Consider the following 24871-nt stretch of genomic DNA (forward strand, 5'->3'; position numbering starts at 1 on the left):
ACTGCAGATTCTGGTGCCAGCCAGGAACCGCGAATCTAGCCCACTTTGCACCCGGCCCGAGCAGAAAAATACCACGAGGTGGTCCCCCCGGCGATCCTGACCCGAGATCCGGCAACCCCTGACCTGCCTCAAGCCTCCAGATGACGCCTGCAGCCTCAATCCGAAGTACCCCCCCTACCGCAACCAGAGCGGGTAAGAAAATTCGACATCCCAAGGCACCCCTGCATCAGACGCCCCACGGCCTTGTGTGCCCAACCCAGAGGTGCCTAACCAACCCTCAACATCCCAACTTACCCCTCGTAGTGGTGGTCACTTCTGGAAGAACCTCGTCCCCGAGCCTGCAGTGTTTCTTTGTCCCGGAGAATCTCCATTGAAATCAACAGGGCACCCGACCTCAAAACAGCACCCTGCACCTGGCCGCCCTAGTGCCACTGAGGGTAACCCTTTGGTGCTAACTTGGTCCCCAACTTGCCCTGAGCTTAACCCTAGGATCTTTGCTCCCAAAACCCTATGGCCTGCTTGCCAGCAGCCACCAACCAGAGTCTCCCTATCCTCCATAGGATAACATTGGGCCTCAACACTCTGCACCCGGCCGCCCGAATGCCGCTGAGGGTGAAACAGTGCATCACTGACCCTGGGAGACCCCAGAGTCTAACCCCAGGACCCTAACTCCAAAGACCGATTACCTACCTGGAAACCGATAACCTCTTTTTCCTCATAGAAGAACATAGAAACTTTTTGGGAGAAAAAGTGTCAAAAGTGTCAACTTTTGAAAACTGAGAATATTCCTTAAAAATCACCCGATTAACCAAAACGCATTTTCTCAACTGTTTTCAGGAAATGTCCCAGTGCTGAAGCTAGGTATCCAGCACTGAGTAAGAAAAGTATTGTTAAAGTAACTTACCTGCTAAGTGAATTTCCTCCCATAGGATAACATTGGTGATTCTATGCGAAAAAGTTTTCAAGTGTCAACTTTTGAAATACAATAATATTCTTTAAAAATCGTACCTCTAACTAAAACGTATTTACTCAGCTGTTTTCAGGAAATGCCCCGGTGCTGAATCTAAGATCCAGCACCGTGTTAGTAAAAGTAATACGAAAAGTAATTTAATTGCATTTTTACTGAAAAAGCCTATTGATTCCTATGTACCGAGTCTACCAAGTTTGTGCATTCAATCAAACAATCAATTAATCAATCAATCAATCAATCAATCATACATTTATAGAGCACGTTACTCACCCATGAGGGTCTCAAGGCAGGGGGGAGAGAGGGGGAGGGGCTACTGATCAAAAAGCCAGGTCTTGAGGAGTCTCCGGAAGGTCAGCAGGTCCTGGGTCCGATGTAGGTGGATGGGGAGGGTGTTCCAAGTCCTGGCAGCGAGGTGGGAGAAGGATCTACCGCCGGTGGTTGTTCGGTGGATGCGTGGGACGGTGGCGAGGGCAGAGGAGCGGCGCTGGCGGTTGGGGGTGTAGAAGGGGAGTCTCTCGTTGAGCTATGCTGGTCTGGTGTCATGGAGTGCCTTGTGGGCGAGGAGCTTGAAAGTGATCCTCTTGTTGACGGGAAGCCGGTGTAGTTCCTTCAGGTGGGAAGTGATGTGGCTGTGGATGTGGAGGATGAGGCATGCGGAGGCGTTCTGTATGCGTTGGAGTCTCTTCTGAAGTTTGGTCGTGGTTCCCGCGTAGAGGGCGTTGCCGTAGTCCAGCCTGCTGGTGACGAGGGCATGGGTGACCATCCTTCTGGTTTCGGTGGGGATCCAGCTGTAGATCTTACGAAGCATACGGAGGGTGTTGAAGCAGGCGTTGACTTATTGGGTAATTGACAGCGAGGAGTCCAGGAAGAACCCCAGGTTGCGTGCGTGGTTGTTGGGTGTCGGTGCATTTCCCAGTGAGGCTGGCCACCAGGAGTCGTCCCAGGCGGAGCGGGTGGAGCCAAGGATGAGGACCTCCATCTTTTCCGAGTTCAGTTTCAGTCGGCTGATCTTCATCCATTCGGTAACGGTCTTCATTCCTGCGTGGAAGTTGGTTTTGGTGGTGCCGGGGTCTTTGGTGAGGGAGAGGATCAGCTGGGTGTCGCCGGCGTATGAGACTATGTTGAGGTCGTGTGATCGGACGATGTTGGTGAGTGGTGTCATGAGACGTTGAAGAGGGTCGGGCTGAGGGATGATCCTTGGGGTACGCCGCAGGTGATCTTGGTGGCTATGGATCGGAATGGAGGGGGGCGGACTCTGGGTTCTGCCGGTGAGGAAGGAGGTGACATTACACTGCAACCCCTGTAAACTCAAATTGGTACAAAGTCCTAGTGTATTTTGAAAGTATTCAACAACAGCATCTTGTAGCTGAAAAGTATTTACATGCTTACCTGTACCAGGCTTGCTTGGTTCTAGCAATAAAACAGTATATTTTTTTTAATACAAGAACAATTGTCCTAGAGCTCAGGTCTTGAGTGCGTGAATTCATTTGCTGAGTGTGTACATCAAATGCTTAACACGGTCCTTTGATACTGCTCGACCAAGCTACCACTTTGGAGAGTAAGGTTCTATCCAACTTTAACCTCTGCCAAACCTCTGGAGACCCTTGGACTCTATACATACAGTACCTCACTTTGGTGCAGTATATATAGAGCCAGTTTCTTATACTGCACTCTTGAAACAAGTTCAAAAGCCCTCACGTCTCCAGCGTGTATCCCTCTAGGACCAGAACTTCAGTGTAAGTTGTATTAGTAGGCAATGAGTGTGTCGGTGTATCACCATCAAGAAAAAGTCTGCACTCCGCCAACTCGATCTTCTCATGTATTACTCCACTGCATAGCCAAGATAGCAGTCAATGGAAGAGGTTTTTGGGGAGTAGCTGGAGTGCCCTGTCCAAGTACCTGCAGCTCTCCATTTGCCCACCTTAAGTTGGCTTCTTTAATACTAGGTGAAAGAGATATGGCCCAGATTGGGCTCTTTCATAAGTTGATAAGCACAGATGAGCCCACTCTTGGCCCGTTCTTCGCTTGGGCCCCACCTTCGAGAGCAGAGTTGGAATGCCACTAGTTGGAGTCTGCAGTTTTCCCAGCAAAAGTACCCCATAGTAATTACCAGGGGCGGAGATTATTTCAAGCATTTTATCCATTAGTTTTTTATATACTTCAGTGCGACTCATACTCACACTGATCACAATTTCTCCACATTACCATCATCCTCCATTTCCTCATCTGCCAACTGGGGCTGGGTGTCAGGCAACTCAATAAAATTGCACGGCATCAGCCCCCACACCATTCAATGGCGCCTTAACACATTGCCAACAAAATCGCTTAGGAGGGATTCAATCCATGGACTGAGTATATACATAGTTCAAAACGGATTTTAATGAAGACATATTTTTCTAAGCCTAGAGAAAGCCCTAGGCATATCAGCCTTCGGGGGCGAAATACGTGTTGGCTGTTATCAAATGCTACATCATACATCAAACAGCACACCCTACTCTCTGAACATGGAATCATCAACCATTATTTAAAGAAGTGCATGGCAAACAACAAATGGATGCTACTTTGCTTAATCCTGAAAGGGAAGACACTCCTTCTCTGCCTTCACATTACTTATGACTGCAGTAATAAGGGTCTAAACCCCATTGGAATGCTCACTCGCAACAAACTGTATTTCCAAATCAACAGGAGGCGGATGCTGGGTCCTATGTACTATTTGAAAATCCCACACAATTCAATGCCTTCAAATCCTCCCCTTTTTATCTGCTTACACCAGCTGCATTCTGCCTTCTTTTACTAGTGCCCACTCACAGAAATACTTCTCCCATTTAGATGGTAGTAGGTCATCATCTATCTCTATACCAACCCCAAGCAAAGTTTCACAAATTTATTCTAACTTTCTGTCCTTGGGTCTGGGGTGTTGAGCCAGAATAAATAGTTTAGTACTACCTAGGTACCCACTGGCTCAAGTATTCGTCATGGTCACTCCAATTCAAAACCGTCCATCCACATCAGAGCTCATTTCCATATGTATCGGGTCTGCTCTAGGAGCAACACCTAGCATTAGTGGCCGTAAATTTAGTGTAGCTGTAGGCCCTGGCCCAGGAGTTTGCAGTCAACCCTCACTGTATTTCTGCATTTCATTTTTCCCTCACTCTCAACTGATGTTCCGGGCATTCAACTCCAAGGCTGCATATTATGTGGGTATTAGCCTAGAGCCCTCCACCACAGCTAGCAGGTCACCAAGCAAACCAGGGCCCGTAAAGCCCACCCGAAGGTGTCTGAGCTGCAGTGTCACTGTAGCACAATAAAAGGAATAGGCTCACCAGCACCCTGAAAATCTCTCTAGCATGCTCAATTTGACTGCTCTGTCACAATCATATAGGTCTGCCAGTTTGGTGCATCCCTCGGGTCATCAGTGCATCCCTCGGGTCATCAATCCGGTCTCTAAAGCTTCACTTTTCAGCTCCCTAAACACCAGTGGTTACACCATGACACATCCCCATGAAGTGGTGAAGTTCTTTAAATACTTGGCTAATGTCACACGGTTGACATGGCACTGGACTAAGTCACTTATCTTGTTATCTCTAGTACAGAGATGAACCGTTAGTCTAGTGGCCTTCGTCCATCACAGCCATTAAATAACTGGTCTTTCATCTGGGCAAGAGCCCTAATGCCGTAGACGTAGCAGCTCTCCCACTAAAAAAACTTTCAAAATGTATCATAGGGTAAATTTAGAGTCTCTAGTTTCATCCTTGGTTGACTGGAATTCCACATGAAGGACATAATCTATCCCATTCTCTTAAAAGTCCCTTTGGAGATTTTATGAAGCGACTAATAAATATATAGGCATCTTGGCAATACAATAATTTTGATCATGGGACTGTTCTGCCCACTAACAATAATGAGAATGAAGCCCAAAACTACATAGAGTTCTTCACACGATTAGGACCAAGTTTATTCAGTTCCAACATTTCACCACTTATGGCTGCTATACAAATCGATATTATATCCCTTTCAGCTCCTCCATTAGCCCTAATTCAGATAGTCAGCTTCTGGTCTCCCCTCTAAACAGCCCTTAGGCAACAGTCTTTACTTGGCAACATAAAGTATAGACCAAACAAAGCAGTGCTGTCAGCATAGCTGAGACAGCCATTCCGGTGTCTCTCGCGAAGACTAACATCACCAGCATATAATGAGAAGGTATGTATTCTGAGTCCTATCAGGAAAGACTCCAACAACTCTTTGCGCAACATTTCTGCCAGGGCGAATAGGAGAAGTGACAGTGGAAACCTAGGATTCCCTGCTCAAATTGTATCAGTCTAGGACCACACTACCAGTTCTTACATTTGCCGTTGGATCTTTGCATGGGAGTTTGATTAATTTAATATACTGGCCCAACCAAAATGTATTCAGCACCACAATAAAGTAGCCACATCCTACCACAGCAAAAGTATTCTGTAGATCAAAGTCTGCAGCTGCATATTCTTGGCGGAGTAGTTTGAAATAGTGTAGACATGTGCCGTTTATCTCAGCAGTGATGGCTGGTGAAATATGAAAGTGGTGGGCTTTATGTGCAGCAGTAGATTGTTCTGCAATATATATGAAAAATATATACATGTATGTATATCAATTTAATTAATGTTCCAGAAGAAAGTAGTGCAGCAAAACAATCACTCGTTACCAAAGCTGTTTTTTACCAATAGACAGTGGAGAGATGAGCCAAGAGTTTAAATAATTGTCTGCTCTGGGAAATGATTTTACAGCGCAGGTAATTATTTCAATTTGTGCGCCTCCACTCCATTAGCACACTGGCTGAAAGCAAACAATAAAAAGAACCCAACAGGCTTGTTTGCCAGAAGGCTTGCAGGCATGCGGCAAGGCCACCGTCCCGTGCCAAACCTGAGTCACTGGTCCAGATTTTCAGAAGCAGCACTCACGCCAGCCCATGTGCTGCTGCTGTGCCAGTCAGGTGACGTTGTCAGGCAGCAGAGTGCAAAGCGTTGCTTCCTGTTAGATTTGGGGGTCTCTGGTTGGCACAGGTGGGCACTTGTGACAAGCAGGGACCCTCTCCTCCAGGCAGGATAATGGGATCACCCTCTCAAATAACCGCTGCTCACCCGTTAGGTAGTGTGGCGCAAGCAGACCAGGCTAATCTCTAGTTGTCATAGGCTAAGCATTTGCAACGTATATACAGTAACCCAAATGACCCCCCCACAAATGGACACCAGGCTGTGGTTTATATCAAAATACGTAACCTTTATAAAATATACTTTCTTAGGCAGGCATATATACAAGACCATAAATAACGGGTTTCTCTTTGGAGGGGCACACAATACCTTTGTTATGCAGGGAGGTGTGATCTCCTTCAATAAGGTCTTTAGTTTGTGGACAGTGCTCTGAAAAGGCCCCTCAACTCGTCCTGCTCGCGACTGTGGATTTCTTCTTCTTTAAGGAGGAGGGAGGGGGGGGCGCAAACGGTGCTCCAGCGCTCGTGCGCGTCGTCTCGATGGAGCGGGACAAGACGGGGACCAATTGCCACAATCACCCAGGCGAAGCTCTGATACGGAGGGACTCTCGGGTCCGGGAGCACAAGGCAGAGGTCCAGTCTTCTACGAGGCGGCAATGCGGCACGGGGCGACCTGTACCCACTGAACAGTGTGGCTCCCTTCGTGCGGCGCGGCCTCGGTGGCAATGGGGCTGAGGAGTGCGCTTCAGCACACGGCGTGGTCTGGAGGGTACGCTTCCGGCGCACAGGCGGCTTCTCCGGTCAGCTGGGAGGCCGTACGCTTCAGGCGCATAGGCGGGTTGCAAGAGCAGCTGTGAGGCCGTACGCTTCAGATGTACGGCGCGTCCGTGTAGGTCTGCTGTGAGGCCGTACGTTTCAGGCGTACAGCGCGGGTTGACAAAGCAGCTGCGAGGCCGTACTCTTCAGATGAACGGCGCGTCCGTGTAGGTCCGCTGTGAGGCCGTACGCTTCAGGCGTACAGCGCGGGTTGACAAAGCAGCTGCGAGGCTGTACTCTTCAGATGTACGGCGCGTCCCCGGAGTGCTGCGCTGCTTTCGAGTGGATCTCCCCCACACAATGGGGATACGGCGGCCAATACGGCGTCCCTTGCACAGGAGGGCGAAGCGGGTGTGGGCAGCCCTTCGACACGGTGTGGACACGGCTCCTTGGCAGAGCGGGTCACACGGGGCGGGCAGGCACAGGTCGGCTTCACGGCAGTCCGGCGTTACGTGGAGGTACTTGGTGCGGATCCAGCAGCCGGGGGAGAGGTCAGCGATGTCTTTGCGATTTCAGCAGCACGTCCTTGGAGGTTTCTTCTTCGGTGTTGACGGCGGTTTCTTCCTAGTTTCACCAGCAGGACTCCTTAGGAGCAGGGCTCCTGTCTTTATACCCAGTTTCTTTTGTGTTCGCAGGCCAGGGGTCCTGAGCCTGGTTTCGCCCAGTTTGGGGAGCATTTTGTTGTCGTTTCTTTGAAGGTGCAGGGCAGGGACACCAGACGCTCCACAGGAGGTGGAGCCAGCAGCGAGGTGGCAGAGCACAGCCCTATTCAAAGTCAAGGGGCACTCCTCCCACCTATCCTGGGGGTAATCCCTTTATTCACCATCTGGCAGCCCAGACTGTCCCCTGGCATCCCCCAGCCCTGCCACTCACAGAAACCAGACAGCAGATAAACATCCTAGCAGAGGCGGGCTGAACAATCAGGCAAGCAAATGCTAACTTTCTAAAAGTAGCATTTGCGAACACAGGATATTAAAATAAACTTTACTAAAAGGAGTATTTTATTATTCTGAGTTCAGGCATACTAAACTTGACTTTCTACCATGTTCCATGAGCCTGCTGGGATTATAGAGTGTAATAATTCCAGCAGCCCATTCTGGCCTATAAGAACACTTTGCCTTCTAATAGTGAATTACATCCATTTTCGTTTTTCACTATTGTGACATGTTACACATATCAGGGCTTGTCCTACCTTATGCTTACAATGCACCCTGCCCTTGGGCCTACCATAGGGGTAACTCACATGAAGTAAAGGGCAGGTTTTAGGGGCTGCCAAGTGTATGCACTTGCCCAGCTAGCATGACAGTACCAGACTGCACACAGGTTCTGCAATGGCAGACCTAGACACATTTTACCAGGCCGCTTCTGTGGGTGGCACAACCAGTGCTGCGAGCCCACCAGCAGCATTTGTATTTACAAGCCCTGGCACTCCTGGTGCACTTTACTGGGGTCTGACAGTAAACCAAATAAGCCAATCATGGAAATCAATTACAGGTACACTTTTCATAGGGAGCACTTGCACTGTGGCACTGATTGGCAGTGGCACAATGCCCTGAGCAGCTAACACCAGCAAAACATCTGAGGCACAATGGCAAAAAGTGGGAGGGAGACTCACGCCAAGGTGCCAGGTCTAACACTTCCCCAATTTAATGAGGAAATAATGCTGTAAACATATACACTGCGCACTGTAAAGGATGCACAGTGTACCCGTTTACAGCATGCATGTGACCTCAGGTCACAAAGTCTCATGACTCTGATGTAAGGTCACATGCCCTCTATACATGAAGGCTGAATATTCTAACCACACCCTTTCCCAAATAGTCACCAGGTAGGGTGGGGTCAGTGATGCTCTCGGACGCCCACCCTACTCTGTAACGACTTGGGAAAGGATGCAGTCTGCAAAGTGATTGAAAGTAGTCCTGTGAAGTATAGGGCTGATGCCTTACACATCTGGGTCTGCTTGAAAATGTGATGCTTCTGTGCATCACATGTGAGCGGTCCTCAGAGACCCCAAAAATAGCAGGACAGGGCTAGGGCAGCGCTGGCCTGCTTAAAGAAAATAAAAAAAGTGATTTGACACATGCAAACTACAGCATGTACCTCTATGGATAGTGCATGGCTGCCTGACTCTTGTGTCAGAAATTACATCAGGGCAAGAGGCAAACAGCCAGGCTTTACTTCATTAAAAATGCTAAGTTCATGGCACTTGCTTGAAGCAATTACCATTCACATAGCTGGGAATTAATCTGGGTGGGCGCAGCCCAGATGCCCTCTAGTGGTGGCAGCCGCTACATCTCAGGTTCTTATTTCAGCTGGGATAAACTGATTGACGGGGGTGTATTAGGTATATGTTATGTAAATATGTAGATGAGTAGCCAGGCCCTTACATAATATGTTGATTACCTAAATAAGCATCAACAAGGGTTGGCACAATGCACTTTCTACAGGATGCCCGTCAGGCTTTGGAGCCACCACTGTTGAGGTTTCCCTCAGAGTCCGGGAGGACAACATACGCCATGGCCTCGACGCAAACATCATGCAGTTTCACTATTAGTAAGTTAGGGTATGCCTTACCTAGCTCTTTGAACTTCTGTTTGGGCATCCTGTAGGGGTACCACTGTGTCTAGTTAAGGAAGGCTGGGAGAGACCTCTCAAAGAGCCTTAACAAGACATTGTGGACTATGTGCTTGGCCTATGTTCAAGGATGGCAGAGTACACGGGTAAAGCATCCAAAAACCTTGAGGCCAGTCAAGAGCTCAAGAAGCACTGGTATGACGAAAAGGCTGCACTGGTGGCGTTCCAACAAAGCCAGATTGTAATGGTTTTGGAGCCTGTGGCCCCTAGGGCCCTCCTAGACAAGTGGAGTGGTCCTTGCCCTATCTTTTAAAGGAAAGGCGAGGTCCCCTATTTGGTAGACCTAGGGACTAGCAGGAGCCCTCACAGCGTCATCCAGGTCAATGGCCCAAAGCCTTTTTATGACAGGGTTGATGGGTCTATGCTCATGATCACTGATGAGGCTCAGGATCAGGCAGATAAGAGAACTTCTCCCTGACCCCCACTCTCCTACAGCCCAAAACATGGGTCACTAGATGGAGCTGTATTCTCAGATACCCTCTTTGCCCAACGGCAAGCTGGCTGCAGGCAAGTCCTGGATCAGTATGCTAAGCTCTTCTCCCTAACCCCTGATCAGACTACTTGGTGTACTCATGATGTGGATACTGGATACAATAAACCTGTTAAAAACAAAATATATAGACAGTTTGACCAAGTTTAGGACAGCTTTAGAGCTGAAAACAGCAAAATGATGGTTTTGGGAGTCACTGAACCCTCCGAGAGCCCATAGGCCAGTCCAGTTTTGTTAGTCCTAAAACTTTATTCCACGGGTGGAAAATCGGAGCTGAGGTTTTGTGTGGACAGTAGGGGCTTCAATTCAGTAACCAAGACATGCGCACCCAATTCCTAGAGCTGATGAGCTAATTGACAGGTTGGGGGCAGCCAAATGTCTTAGTACCTTTGATTTGACATCAGGGTACAAGCAAATTGGTCTGACCCCAGGAGCAAAAGAAAAGTCAGCATTTTCAACCCAAGATGGGCTTTATCAGTTTACTGTTATGCCCTTTGGATTAAAGAATGCCCGTGCCACCTTCCAGAGGTTTTTGAATAAAGTCCTTGCTGGTTTGGAAACATTTAGTGCAGCATATCTGGACGATATTGCGGTCTATAGTTCCATTTGGTAGGGTCACCTGATCCACCTTGTGAAGGTCCTGAAGGCTCTGCAATCCTCACCATCAAGGCAAGCGTCAGATAGGGCTGGGCACAGTTGGATACTTGGGCCACCTTGTAGGTGGAGGCCAGGTTCCCCCTTCACAGTCCAAGACCCAGACAATTCTGGACTAAGAAGCTCCAACAACTAGACCCAAGTCAAGGCATTCCTTGGCTTGACTGGGTACTACAGGAGGTTTGTGAAGTAGTATTGCACCACTGTGGCACGCCTCACAGAACTTACCTCCAAGAAGATGCCAAAGACGATAAACTGGACAGTGAGCTGTCAAAAGGCCTTTGACACCCTGAAAGAAGCAATGTGCTCAGCACACATTCTCAAAGATCCAGATTATTCAAAGCAGTTCATAGTGCAGAATAATGCCTCTAAAAATGGGATTGGCGGAGTCCTTTACCAGACCAATGATGATGGCCATGACCGGTCTGTTGCTTTCATTAGCAGGAGGTTACTCCCCAGAGAGCAGTGTTGGAGCACCATTGAGAGGGAAGCCTTTGCTGTTGTTTGGTCCCTAAAGAAGCAGAGACCATACGTATTTGGTACTCACTTCATTGTCCAAACCGATCACAGGCCTTTCAGATAGCTGATGCAGATGAAAGGTGAAAACCCCAAACTGTTGAGGTAGTCCATCTCCCAACAGGGTATGGACTTTACAGTGGAGTACAGACCTGAGAATGCCCATGCCATGCAGATGGTCTTTCCAGGTTTCCCCACTTAGATGATGAAGACTCTTGTGAAAGGTTAGTCTCATCTTTCCTTTAGGGGGGCGGGTGGAGTTTTGTAGGAAAGGTGCCACTTTTTCACATTGTCACCCCCACTTTTTTCCTGGTATCTGATGCAATTTTGATAGAAGCGCACTGGTTTCCAGGTCCCCAGTGCCAGAACTCTTTCCCTAAAACTGTACAATTGTGCGCCCAAGTACCCACAAGTCCCTAGTAAATGGAACCCCCTGTACCTAGGTCAAGGAGGCTAAAGAGGGTCCTCAAAGGCTGTACCATGTATTGTGCCATCCTAAGGGAGCCCTCAGCACCATAGCAGGATGCGTGCCATGGGGCAGAGAAAAGTGAAGTCACAACATGGCACACCACCTGTGTGCAATACCTGCAGACACTACATGCAGTACAGGTAAGTCCTCCCTACAGCAGGCCTTACAGCCCTATGGCAGGGTGCACTATATTACATGTGAGGACATATCTGCATGAGCAAATATGCCCCTGTAACGTCCAAGTCGATTCTTAGATATTGTGAACAGGGAAGCCATTTTAAGCAGATGTGTTGGACACTGGTTATTACGAGCTCCCCAGCTACATGATGGCTTCATTGAAACTGGTGATGTTTGGTATCAAACATCTTGTATTATTAAACCCACACCAATTCCAGTGATGGATTCATTAATACAAGCACTCAGAGGGCACCATAGCGTAGCTCCCTGAAAACCTATCGACTACTGGGGTACAGGCTGACTGGTGTAGACCAGCGTGCAACCACAGACATATCTGACCCCTTGTAGGTGAGAGCCCGTGCTCTCGGAGGGCAGAAACAATGCCTGGTCCGGTCTGGGGTATTGTCCCCTCCTACAAGCAGGATGGCCAAGTGATTATCATATCAAGGCAGGAGGCTTCAGAGGCCTCTGCTGCCTTTAATAAATATGCGACTCAAGGCTTCCACAGACACGTGAAAATGCCACTCCTGCCCTAGGTCCATTTGGCACCAGGACTGGCAGGAAAATTGTCTAGTCAGGAGGCGTGTTCCCCCCCCCCCCCCTCAGGCTAATTTCACCCCTAAGGTGGGCTACCTGATTTGCCCATTAAACTTAGAATTCCACCATCTTGGTTTCAGCAGAATTAGGCTCACTGGGCCAGGGTTATGCCAACTTCCCACAGGAAGTGGTCGTATAGAGGGTACATACAAACAGAAGGGAAGTAGCCCATTGGCTACTACCTGTCACTCCCCTTAACGTCCCTAAATTAAGTGTTTAGGTGGCACCCCTGATGCCAGGGATTCAGATTAGACTGATCCGGAAGTAGATGACAAACAAGAGCTGCAAGACAATGAGAACTAAAGCCTGCTGTGGACTTTTGGTGCAAAACCTTACTTGCCTGCACAAGATTCGACAATCGTGATCGAGTGACTATCAAAAACCCCAGTAGACTGCCAGCCTTTCACAAATTGCCAGCAATTTCCCTTGGGAGTAGAGGAGCTACTCCTTAGCAGTCTACAGGCACGAAAGAAGTAGAGTCCGGGTTCTGTATTGCCGCTTCCCGACCAGACAGATGCAGCAGCCCCCCAGGAAGAGGTACCTGTGCCCCAGTAGGTGAGATCTGTCCCGCCCCACTTAATGAGAGGACACCAGAACCAACCGGAGCCGCACAGGACCAATACCCGGGGTATCAGGCCCCTTGCAGCACCAAAGGCCAGTTTAAGCCCAGTTTTGTTTGGGAGTTTCATATAGCGCAAACTCGATCCAAAAGGTATCAGGTATCACAGCGCTTTACATGAGCAGCAGTTGCTTACAGACGGACACATTCATTTTGTTTTTTTATTAGGCACAGGGAGATTTGGAGATTTACCCAGAATCGCAGGATGTAAAGTGTTGTTGCCGAAACCCGAACCATGTTCCCCAGATTGGAGTTCGACCGCCCTAGCCAGTAGGCCACATTTGAGACTAGCAGCACAGAGGCTGAGCAGCTGTCGAGGGACGTCAGCACTGCAGAGACCCACTTCGAGTGGCCCAGCAGTCCTGATTTTTGCACCCTCAACCCATGAGACCCCCAAAGCCCTAGAACGCACAGAGCCCAGCAGACCTTTCCACTCTGCACCCAAGTGCCCCAGCCCAGGTACCGACGAACCGGCGGTCTTCTCTTGTTCCCACAAGCCTTGTGATCCGAGCTCCCCGTTGGGAGCTCCCGAACTTATCCCCCTCTGCAGCCTCTCTCTAGGTGCCCCCTTTCTTTCTACCAGCGTAGTGCGTACAGCTACCAAACCAACCAGCACCTCCGCACCCGGACACCCACAGGCAGGTAATGAGCAACAGCTTTTGGTACATTGGACCTTGGCCCCCCTACAACCCTAAGACCTGAAGGAGAGCCCCAGAAACAGACTGTAAATAACCATATGTAACAAATGCCTTTTCTTCCATAGGAAAACATTACTGCGTACAGGCGCATTTAAGTAAACTGTATATGTACGTGCAAAATTCAATAGGTTAAAAAGTACTTACCTGATAACGAAGTTCTTGGTATCAAAATCTATATAAAAATATGACTTCTTCTAAATTGGTCTCTGATTCATTTGAGTGGGTCTCATTTATTTCCTCTGCGAGTACAACAAATGCTTACCACTATCCTCTGATAAGCCTAAACTCCTTACCCACACCAACACAAAAGAGAGCATTAAGTGTTATCATTTTTGCCTCTGTAAACCAACAAGCGTTGCCTGGACTCTCTACACAGTGTACCTCATTTTGGTCCACTGTATAAAGAGCCAGCTTCCTACAAAGAGAAAATAATCAAGTGCACAATCCAGGAAAGCATAGGAATGGATACCTGGGCTCCAACAACCCCTGCTCTACGCCCCAGGCCATCTCTCGCACTGCATTGGCCATCTCTTGGCGGGAAGTGTATGCAAAGCAGACATTCAAGAAGCACCTAGGGGGGAAAAAAGGAAAACATTAAGGTAGGTAACAATGAGAGGTTGTCAAGTTTAGTGGTGGTTCGGGGCGAGCTGCTGGGAAGAAGTCAACAGTTAGACAGAGATTCAAAGCACTGCATTACTGTTAGAACTGAATATTAAAAGAACACTCAAATGAATTTTCTCGAGTTTTGAACTCTACAGGTTATATCAGGAGAAGTTAAGCTGGTTCCCTTTTTTCCCCAGGTATGTACGCTTTGGATATACACATCTCTCCAAAAAATGTATTCAACTTTTTCATATTTATAAATGTGGAAAGCTTTTGGAAACTTTAGATTGCTTTCCGGCGGGATACATTTTTACGAACTTATGGGAAGGACAACTTTTCTAGTGAGCTACTTTTACAGGTAAATGCAAAAAGAACTATTGATGGACAGAATGCAGAACAATGTCATACATTCACCACAGTACAGAGATCTGGGCCTAAATCCATCGTTTTTTTGCTCACCATGCCATTCCAGTTTGGACCCAGCCATATGCAAATCAGTCTTGACCCTGTGCCCTATGGGAACAGTCCAGCCCAGGCCAGGTCCTCCCTGGACTGGAAACAAGCATCCTAGGACCGGTTTTGGGGTTTCACCTCTCTTCATCCAGGAAAGCTGGATTCCAGTGGCATGGAGAGCACAGGACTCACGTCTGAGCATACCCGTCCCACTCGGGGTGACAAATGCAAAAAGAACTATTGATGAACAGAATGTAGAACAATGTCGTAAATTCACCCCAGTACAGAGATCTGGGCCTAAATCCATCGTTTTATTTGCTTTTTACTGGGGTGGCTTGGTGAGCAAAAGAATGATGGATTTAACCCAGATCTCGACTGGGGGTGAATGTTTTGATTTGTTCTGCATTCCGTCTATCAATTGTGTGTCTTTTGCTTTCTAGCCCTATGTGTGCTAGGTATGCCCAGACGTGGGTCCTGGGCTCACTTTGCCACTGGAATCAAGCTATCCTGGCTGAAGAGGGGTGAAACCCCGAAACTGGTCCTAGGATGCTTATTTCCGGTCCAGGGAGGACCTGGTTTGGCAGTTCGGGCTGGACTGTTCCCATGAGGCACAGGGTCAAGAATGATTTGCATATGGCCAGGTCTAAACTGGGGTGGCATGGCGAGCAAAAGAATGATGGATTTAACCAAGATCTCTTGACTGGGGGTGAATGTTTTAATTTGTTCTGCATTCCGTCCATCAATTGTGTGCCTTTTACTTATACAGATAGGCACATTTGTATTCCCTATTTCCAGCAAGACCCTATAAGAGTTGTACAGGATGACAATGTTACTCCATTAAGTATTACTGATGGTTTTATGATCATCCTCCACAAGTTCATCAAATCTCCATCTGTCCTCTTATATAAATACATACAGGATGTTCAGGTCTCATTAATTTTGGCTAGTTTTTTTCCCTTCAAATTACTGCATGGGATGAACCTTGACAGCAGGAAGGGGTAGTATCTGCACACTACTCAGTTCCTAAATAGTCAATTCTTACTTGTTGTAGCTCCTAGTCCTCATTACAGCCTGTGCAATCAGTTTCTGGATATCCTCCGGCAGCAGCGACAGGTCCCCGAGCACACGGATCTGCACACCATGCTTCTCAAGGTTCTCCCTGTAAAAATACAAATCAAGCTTATTGTCCCACTGTGCACTTTAATTACGGAAATAATTTGTGAACGGTCACATTGTGTTGTTTTACAGAACCCCAAGCATAAGAACTCACACACAACAAGGCCAATGCATATCAAGCCTGACCACCAGCATATCAAGCTCTTGTACTCAGAGGCACCAAATAACCAAATCTCCCTCAACTCCCAAACATGCATAGCCATTGATTTGGCATTACTGTTCTTCCAGCAGCCTTGCAAACTTCTGTCGGGCAAGTTCCATCAAGCCATCCACTTCCTCCTTCGAGCGCTTGAAGTTCTCAATACTGAAAGCGTAAACCGTCACTTCATGAATACCCAAATTCAGGCACCAGCGTAAAGTCTGTAAAAAACACAGAGGCAGAATTTAGCTCACCCAGCCATGGGCTCTTCTGTTTTACAGGAACCTGGGACATTACCGCTCATGGGAGACATGAGCCACAACAGGTCAGGTTATAAAAACAAATTGAAAATACATCTATACTATGAAGTGCTGGCATCCGGTTAATCTCTTCCTACGATCACAATTTACCCCTTTCAACGGCAAAAACTCTGCCAGTAATGACACCCACATGGTGTCTGGAAGCAAACTGAGCCAACGTGACTGACACACATGAATGTGCACATGTAATCCCAGCTAATCTGGAAAATCTGTAGATCTACTGTAGTGTGCTGCTGCAGTGTGGCTCCATGAATCACACTGCTGCAACTGAGCGTTGGTAGGGAAAAGTTGAGAACACTGTAAAGTATATAGCCTCTTTAACATACCTAAGATGCACAACAGTTAAACCTGGTAGCACCATGATTTGTCAAATTGTCACTCCCATTATGTGGCATGTATACCATTCAAATATTTAATCCAACACTGAATATCATCCCACCTGCCCCCTGCTGTCCACGATCTCTAGGACAAACTGCAGTTCCGCGGTGGAAAGACAGGAAGAAACCTTTCTTAATCAAGTAATCCATTGAAAATTCATAAACTTAGAATAATTTCAGGAAGCTAAACACGTTTTTTAATCTTTTCACTTCTCAATTCATTTTTTGAAAATGAACACAAAAACAAAACAGTTACTGTACACTGGATAAAAAAGGTACATTTTTGCTTCTATGTACAGCAGAGAATATTTTGGACAAGGGTGCGGGGTGCCAAAAGAACAATTTACCTCTCCAAGACAGATCACACATGTAAGGAAATGGCTCTTTTTGTATGATCAACTCCAAGTTTCTTGACTGATGCTTCTGGTTTTTCGACTCAGAGTGCAATGAGGCCTGTAATCAGACCTCAGTACCAGTGCCTCGACCCTGAATTGTATACTGCATTGGCTATACCCAATTGGAAATGGCTAACTTGCCTTTTGAGTCCCTAGTAGATGGTACCCGGTTACCTAGGGCAAGTAAGTTAGGAGGGTACCCCAGGGATAGCAGCACTGATTTTGCCACCCTGGAGGTCCCCCAAGAAAAACAAATCTGCCACTGCAGACTGGTAGAGCAGTTGTGTACTGTTATCCTGACTTTGCCATTGAAGGCAATGAAAGTCAGACACCACATCACCTGGACATGAGTGTAACTCACCCCTCTGGCAAGCCTATGAAGCCCTGAAAGGCAGGGTGCAACATATGATACAGTTGGGCATGTATTTTACATGTTCTCACAGTAAAGCAGAAATATTTACTGTAGAAAGGCTTGGTCACCCAATTGGCGAGTACAGGGATACACGCTGACCCCTCAGCTGTGCTAACTCCTGAACAGCGAATAAAGTGGGCACTACAAGTTATCAAACAACTTCTTACATTAAACATGACTTGTATATCAAGTAGAAATTAATGTGAACTGTTGCAGTGCGCAGCTTTAACAAAGCTTCTAATTTTTTTCCTTTAAACTCCTGTGCCTTCCCGGGCACACATGGAGACTGATCCATGAGACAGCTTTCTGCCATCCTAGAGACACACGCAAACAACTCTAAGCAAGGAGTCAGGGTTTGTAGGCCAGGGAGCCATCACATCCCTCTTGCAGGAAGCCACTTGAGTGTTAGCCCCTAAAGGCAGGCTTCAAAAGGTGAAGCCCTCTTTGAAGGTCAGAAGTGTAACACAAGGGGGGCTGTCCCATTGTTGAGGTAAACAGACTGGCATGGAAAGCAGAGAGGGGAAACCAGTTGCCAAACCGGTTTCCCCAGTGGCCTGTAGTCCGAAGTTAGCCCCACCCCGGGGTGGACAAATCAGGTCTGAACGCAGAGAGGGGTCCCCATCTTGGGCGTGGGCAGAATGGTGCTTCCTGGGACAGCCAGATGCCACACTCCACAGGAAGTGTTCACCAGGTGGGAGGGAACTTGTTAGCCTATTGGCTACTAACCCCATCCATCCCGGAGAGCACTTTCGGAGCATAAAGGGGGCAACCATGGCACCCAGACCTCAGATCTTGACCGACTTGGAAGAAGTAACGGATGAAGACTGCCCTGTTGCACCTAGGGATCAGCAAAGAGGCTGCACCGATGAAGACTGCCCCTGCAGGCTAGTGAAGAGAGGGAGGGTGCCTGCTGTATCCTGCTCATGGTGAAGCGCCCTCCAGAACCCAATTAAGCCAAGGGAACTCCTAGGGCCATCTGACTAACCTCCTGCTCGCGGCACAAGGACACAACAGCTGAAGAAGCCTGCTGGGGCAAGTTAGTAGCCCAAAGTCTTCAAGCCACTACCACCACAGCCGTGCAGCACTGAGGATCAAGACCCAACGCACAGAGTTGCACCAGAGTTCGGCTGAGCCCGGGAGTGCTGTTGGAGAGTTTCTGGGACCCTCAAAAGGTGAGCAGTCGACCCAGGAAGGATTGGCCTGTTACTGCGACAGCAGGCCACTGGTACTCCAGTGGCGACTGGACTTCATGGTACGTCGACCCTGCAACTAGGACCCCCTCCAACTTCATGGCCCGAAGAATCCCTGTAGGAAGACCCCAGTCGACCGCGTTGCATCCACAGCATCCTTGGAGCATCTTCAGCATCCTTTCTCCTTGCATCAGGACCACCCCACAGGAATCCACTGCAACGCGGATAAAATGTCTGGAACTGCTGGAAGGTTGCTTTTTCTGTGAAGATAACCGTCAGGGGGACCAGCAAGGTCCTCAAGAACAGAGTTGGTTGCCCCAAGTACTTCTAATCAACTGCATCGACACTTAGAAACTTTAAGAAAAACGTATGTACATGTCCAATTTGTTGACTTTGACACAGCTTGTTCGCAGTGGAGTGAAATGGTTTCAATTTATTATTGCTTGTAAAATCTAAATCTCCGGAACCCTTCGGTGGATCTTTTTTGTTCTAGTGCCTAAATTCCTTAAAACAAGGACAGTCGATTTGTATAAATTGGGGTCAGGTTTCTAGAGTGTCATGTCGATTTATTTTTCAGTTGTTTTGGTGAGTTTTAAATACTTTATACTTGTTTCTCTGTGTAAGCATTTCGGCTCCGTGCCAAAGCTCCCATGGGTTGAGCTGAGGGTTTTTACAGCCGAAACCTACTATCGCCCCAAATAAGTTGGTAAGTGTACTACACGGGGAGGTCGCACAACCACACCATATGTAACACCCCATTTCCTCACATTTGTGCCTAGAAATGGGATCCAGAACTAGGAATAGCAGAAATGGCAGTACCATACAGTTGTTGAAGTCAAGACCTCTGAGAATTTGCATAGATAGACACCTAGAAAAAGAAAATCTTGTTCCCAAAAAGTATTATCTGTGGATATTGTTGAACTACAGAGTATGGTCTCCAAAGAGTTGGTAGAAAGTTTCCCAATGAGTGGAGGAGAGTTTGAACTTGTAGGAATTTTTGCAAAACTTTTTCAAATAGAGAAGAAAAAAGTTTCCACAAGTTTTTTAACAAAGCCAGGAGCCACTTTATCAACAAAGGAGACATGGAGCGCGATTCGACAAAACTGTCCTCTTACAAGAGGATAGCCGCTAGCCTAGCTTGAGAGAAATGGATTCTTGCCTAGCATAAAGGACACAGAGGCAGGGAGAATGCATAATCGGCAAAAAACAACTAAAATAGTGACCTGGAATGTGGCCAGGATCACCAAGATTTTACAGAGAGGCCGCACTTGCATTTCTGGAGGAAGCAGATACCATCTGTCTTCAAGTGACGTGCACTAATACCCAGGCTGTTACCAAAGTACGGAGAATATCAAAAGCCCTGCAAAAAGACAAACCCATTTAGGAGACCCTCTGGGGGTGTATCAATGTATATTGAGCATTAAGTTAATCTGTCCATCTCTGAAACAAATATAAACTTAAAAATGCTGCAAGCAGGAATTTTGAAGAGCCTTACAGGCAACAGAGGCACTAAGTCGCTACTAATCTCAACGTAGCAACACAGGAAAAACTAGAAACTTTAAAAAAAAAAAAAATTTATATTGATTTTCACAACTTCAGTTACGGAGAAAAAGAGGAAAATGAAATGATAGAAGAACAGAAGCATACAGTACATCTTGATCAAGTTAAACAAACAAGAAAAAAAACAAAAACAAACACGTGACTATATCTGAAGCATACATGGGAAAGAACTTAAACAGATTGACATCATTGCATACATGTTTACATAGAATCAGCGTCATGTGAGTCGGGCCCAGCAGCAGTACGCAAGTATATTAACAGGGGCTCCCAGATGTCATTGGCCTGGAGGACGATGGTAGCTCCTCCGCATACAGGACTAAATGTTCTCTACAAAGAGACAGATCTTTAAGCCACTGTTCTGCTGTGGGGCTCAGTGCACTAGCCCACACCATCGCCACCCGACGTTTGGCGACAAGCAGTGCCACTCTCACTAACCTACCCCTGGCACCTTTTATGAAGGGAACTAGACCCAGTAAGCATATCTATGGAGAGCACTGCAAAGCAATCCCAATGATCTTTGATATAATGGTAATCACAGCAGCCCAGTATTCTGACACCAGACTACAGGTCCAAGCTAGATACCTCGTATCGCTTACAAGCTTCTGTGTCCTGGAGCCCATGTTTAAAAAGCTTGTATGGAGTGTAGTAAACCTGGTGCAGATATTTAAAATGTATAATACGCAAATTTCCATTAGAGGTGAGGGCGCTAGTAAGTTGGCAGCAGATTTCACATTCTTTCTGCGTGAGCGGTGGGTCGAGATACTCATTCCAGGTGCCAAGGCTCTTGTCGCATGTGAGGGGCCTGTCTTCCTGAGCAGCGCAATACAACTTAGTAACTAGCTTGTGTCGTGTGGGGGCCATGGTAAGTGTGCCCAGCGCAAATGCCTCCGTAGGGAATGTGGGGTAGTGAATCTACAACGCCTTTTTTAGTCTATGCATGTAAAACACAAAGAGCGGTGTCTTATTCTGAATATAGGCCATGTCAGTGGTAGTCAGAAAAGTGCCTCCCGGAAGTAGTTCTTGCAGCTTAGTTATGCCCACATGCGTAAGTGTACGCAATGCCCCCTGCTCGTGTGTTACGGATATGCTCGAGTGGTAAGCCACTGGTAAGAGCAGGGAATATAATGGTAGTTTTCCTGCCTCTCGACCTAACGCCTGCCAAGCTGCAATCGTAGAATTAATAGTGTTGAAAATATTGCGGGTGTAGACCTATGATTAGGAGTTAATAATGAGCTCAATGGTGTGGAGTGTGCATCCCAGTGTTCCACAGCCACACGAGGGAGAAATGCATGCGGGGCGAACCAGAAATGTGCGTATTGTGCATGTGCACAAAGATAATAAAGATAAAAATCAGGTACATTGAAACCTCCGTGTTTGTAATCTAGTGTAAGAGTCTTCCAGCTCACCCGCGCCTGCCAGGCCCCCCAGACAAGGCGAAGCAGCAGAGTGCACAGATTTTTTTTTAAATTGTTGCGCGAGTTGAAGCGGTAGGTTACCGAAAAAATATAAAAATTTGGGTAACACCACCATTTTGACCAATGCAATACGGACTGCAAGCGAAAAGGCGAGTTTTACCCATCTATCCACATGTTGTTCCAGCATCGCAACCTCCGGATTACGGTGAATCCATACCCCCAAATATTTTACTCAATCTGTGGTTCATACGAGGGGAAATTCAAGTTCGTGTGGAATGGTGCTCTCCGTCAACGGAATCACTACGGACTTGGATCAATTAACATGGAGGCCAGAAAAATGGGCATAGCGGATATACTCACGTAGAACTGGTGCTAAGTAAGTGCGGGGCTCTCGTATAAAAAGCAGCATATCGTCTGCGTAAAGAGATATGATTAAAGGCCGATGTAAAAAGTTGAGAGCTGCGCAAATAACATTGGTGATAGCGGGTGCCCCTGGTGAATTGTATCGGGTCTGATGTGTAGCCCTACACCCGCGCCGTTGGCCCAGCATACAAAAGACGCACCCAGTTAATTAAGAGGTGAAAAGCCCACCCGCCGCAATACATAAAAAGGATAGCCCCAATCTATAGAATCAAATGCCTTTGCGGCGTCAAGCATGATCGCCGCCACCGGCAATTCGGGATTGAGAGTGTGGAGTGTAGCAAATAGCGTCCGTAAATTATGGGAGGTAGAACGCTCTGGAATAAAGTCAGATTGGTCAGGCTGGACCAATTTTTGCATGAGCGGCTGAAGGAGAGTAGCCAGAATCTTTGCCAAGATTTTTACATCTATATTAATCAGTGACAGAGGCTTGTAAGATTCACAACTAGTGGGGGATTTATCTTTCTTGAGTAGCGTTATGATTAGTACCTCGCGGAGTGACGGCGGTAGTCTGCCTACATCATACATTTCTAATAAATAAGGGGTGAGTTCTTCAGCATTAGCCTTGTAAAATTCACATGGGAAGCAGTCAGGGCCCGGTGCTTTCTTATTAGGTAATGCTTTTATCGCCATTCGAATATCTTCCACCGTGATCGGCTGATTCCATCTGACCATCTGATAACCATGCGATGGCTATCTGTGAGAGGTATTCATCAAGATAGGCAATATCTGTATGTATGTCATATTCTCCTGTTACTCTAGCGGCCGGCCGGAAGGTTGTAGGCCCATACTTGTATATATTTGAAGATTGTAATAAACGGTTTCAAACAAAAAAAAAAAAAAAAAAAAAAAAAAAAAAAAAAAAAAGATAGGCAATATCTGTCTCACCTTGGGAGGTGTACAATTTCTCATAAAATTGCTTTGCTATGTCTGGAACACTGTAATAATCTTGGCCCGCCTCATCTGTGACTTTAGTAATTATCTCTCTCTCTGCAGGTGATGTTTAATCTTATTAGCTAAATGATGTCCCGGCCTGCCACCCTCTCCATAGGCACGTGCTCTATGTCGTTTAGATATATATCTCATCTCTTCCTCCGCCAAGATCACGTGTTCAAGAACAGCCTCTTCAAGGGAAGCTAGGGTCGACTCACAAGGGGCGGCATTCATAATCCTGCTCTAGTTTTTTTTTTTTTTTTTAGAGTAGTCTCGAGCTTAGACAACTGTCCTCTCAAATCCTTTAATACACCAGATGTCGTGCTGATACAGGTGCCCCGAATAGTGGCTTTAAACCCCTCCCAAAGCGCCCCAGCACTATCCACAGACCTCTGGTTATGTGCGAAGTATTGTGTTATGGCCTCACGGATCGTCTCTATGTAAACCGTGTCCAACAGTGCTTCAGGCCTAAAGTGGCACGTGAAGGCCCTAGGGACAGCTTGCAGGACAGAGAACGAGGCGGACAGGACAGTGATCCGAGAATGTACGCGGCAGCCCAACCACGTTCTCCACCCAGCCCACTGCCTCCTCACTCAGCAACCAATAATCGAGACGGGACCAGCTGCCATGGACGGTGGAAATATGTGTGCCCTCCAGTGTGTCAGGGTGTCTATGGCGCCAGACATCTAGCAATCCTAAGTCTGCCATTCCATCTTTAATCGCACGCGCTGCCCCAGGAGAGTGACCCTCCCTGGCGCTAGATTTATCCTTAGTTGGATCCAAGTGTGTATGAAGGTCCCCACCCCAGAGAATTGTAGCATCCGGGAGCGCAGAGAGAGCAGCAAAAATACGCTCATACAATATAGGGTCATCAATGTTAGGACCATAGGTATTGACAATAGTAACGAGCGTGCCCATCAGCTTCCCATGCAGGATAGTATAGCGCCCTGCTGTGTCGGCATGCGTTTGGATTGGAGTGAATGGGAGACCTTTTTTGACAAGGGTGAGGACGCCACGGCTGTAGGGTGAATATGAAGAAGCAATCAGATATCTAGCCCAGCGACACCCCACTAGTCTAGCCGTGATTTGTGCCAGATGCGTTTCCTATATGAGGGCAATGCCAATACCGTGGCGATACAAGTGCGCCAGAACTTGCCGAATCTTTTTGGGCGAATTGAGCCCCCATATATTCCATGTTAAACAGGAGATGGACATCGCATTACCATGGACAATTACAGCAAATTATATCTGAGACGCACATAACCCAATGCATCAAAAAGCCTATCCTCACATGGAAGCGAGTACTGCTGTGGTTGTTTGAACGTACATACATGCCGCTGTTATAGGATGTAAAAACAAAGTCAGTCATGTTAACAATCCCTACCACACCCAAACACCACCCACCCCACCCACCCACTTTAGCGGCCCAAACATGCCAAAGCCTTCCCAAACCTCCAGGAACAATTCCCAAGTGTAATACCAAGGGAGAAACCAGTTGCGGGGGATCACCCATAAGGGGGGGGGCACTTGAGCACAGTAAACCTCCCTTTGAGAACAGGAGGTGGCCAAGCCATCATTATAACACCCGCTTGCTAATTGTTACATCACCTGGCAATAACTGAACCATCAGCGCAAAACAAATATTTCCACCAAACATCAGGATAGCATTATAACAGTACATGTCAGTTATCAACACACTGATGTTAAAGGCCAGTGTGGCAGTGCGGGTAATGGATGACAATGCAGCTCAGCAATAACACAATAAACAAAGTTGAGGCATTCCATGCGGACAGTGGACATTATCACTCATCAGTCAGTTCACTACTTCCTCCGGCATCAGGCCCCGCACTAGAGGTTGGGGAGCGACTGAGT

General features: G+C 47.3%; 1 protein-coding gene and 1 pseudogene across 5 annotated transcripts in view; one reads left to right on the forward strand and one right to left on the reverse strand.

Moving 5' to 3' along the window:
* DHDDS (dehydrodolichyl diphosphate synthase subunit) overlaps positions 1-24871 on the reverse strand; it is a 158183-nt gene that overhangs the window by 24791 nt on the left and 108521 nt on the right. For all 5 annotated transcript variants that reach the window (XM_085647736.1, XM_085647738.1, XM_085647737.1 and 2 more), the window contains exons 4-6: positions 16056-16198; positions 15705-15821; positions 14076-14177 (exon numbers count right to left, since the gene is read on the reverse strand). In XM_085647736.1, the coding sequence (XP_085503862.1) occupies positions 14076-14177; positions 15705-15821; positions 16056-16198 (362 nt within the window). The remainder of the gene's footprint in view (positions 1-14075; positions 14178-15704; positions 15822-16055; positions 16199-24871) is intronic.
* Positions 18253-24871, forward strand: part of LOC146857239 (epithelial sodium channel subunit beta-2 pseudogene) — a 43880-nt pseudogene continuing 37261 nt past the window's right edge.

This window comes from Triturus cristatus, chromosome 3_2, assembly GCF_964204655.1.
Source record: "Triturus cristatus chromosome 3_2, aTriCri1.1, whole genome shotgun sequence".
In the NCBI taxonomy this organism is placed as follows: domain Eukaryota; kingdom Metazoa; phylum Chordata; class Amphibia; order Caudata; family Salamandridae; genus Triturus; species Triturus cristatus.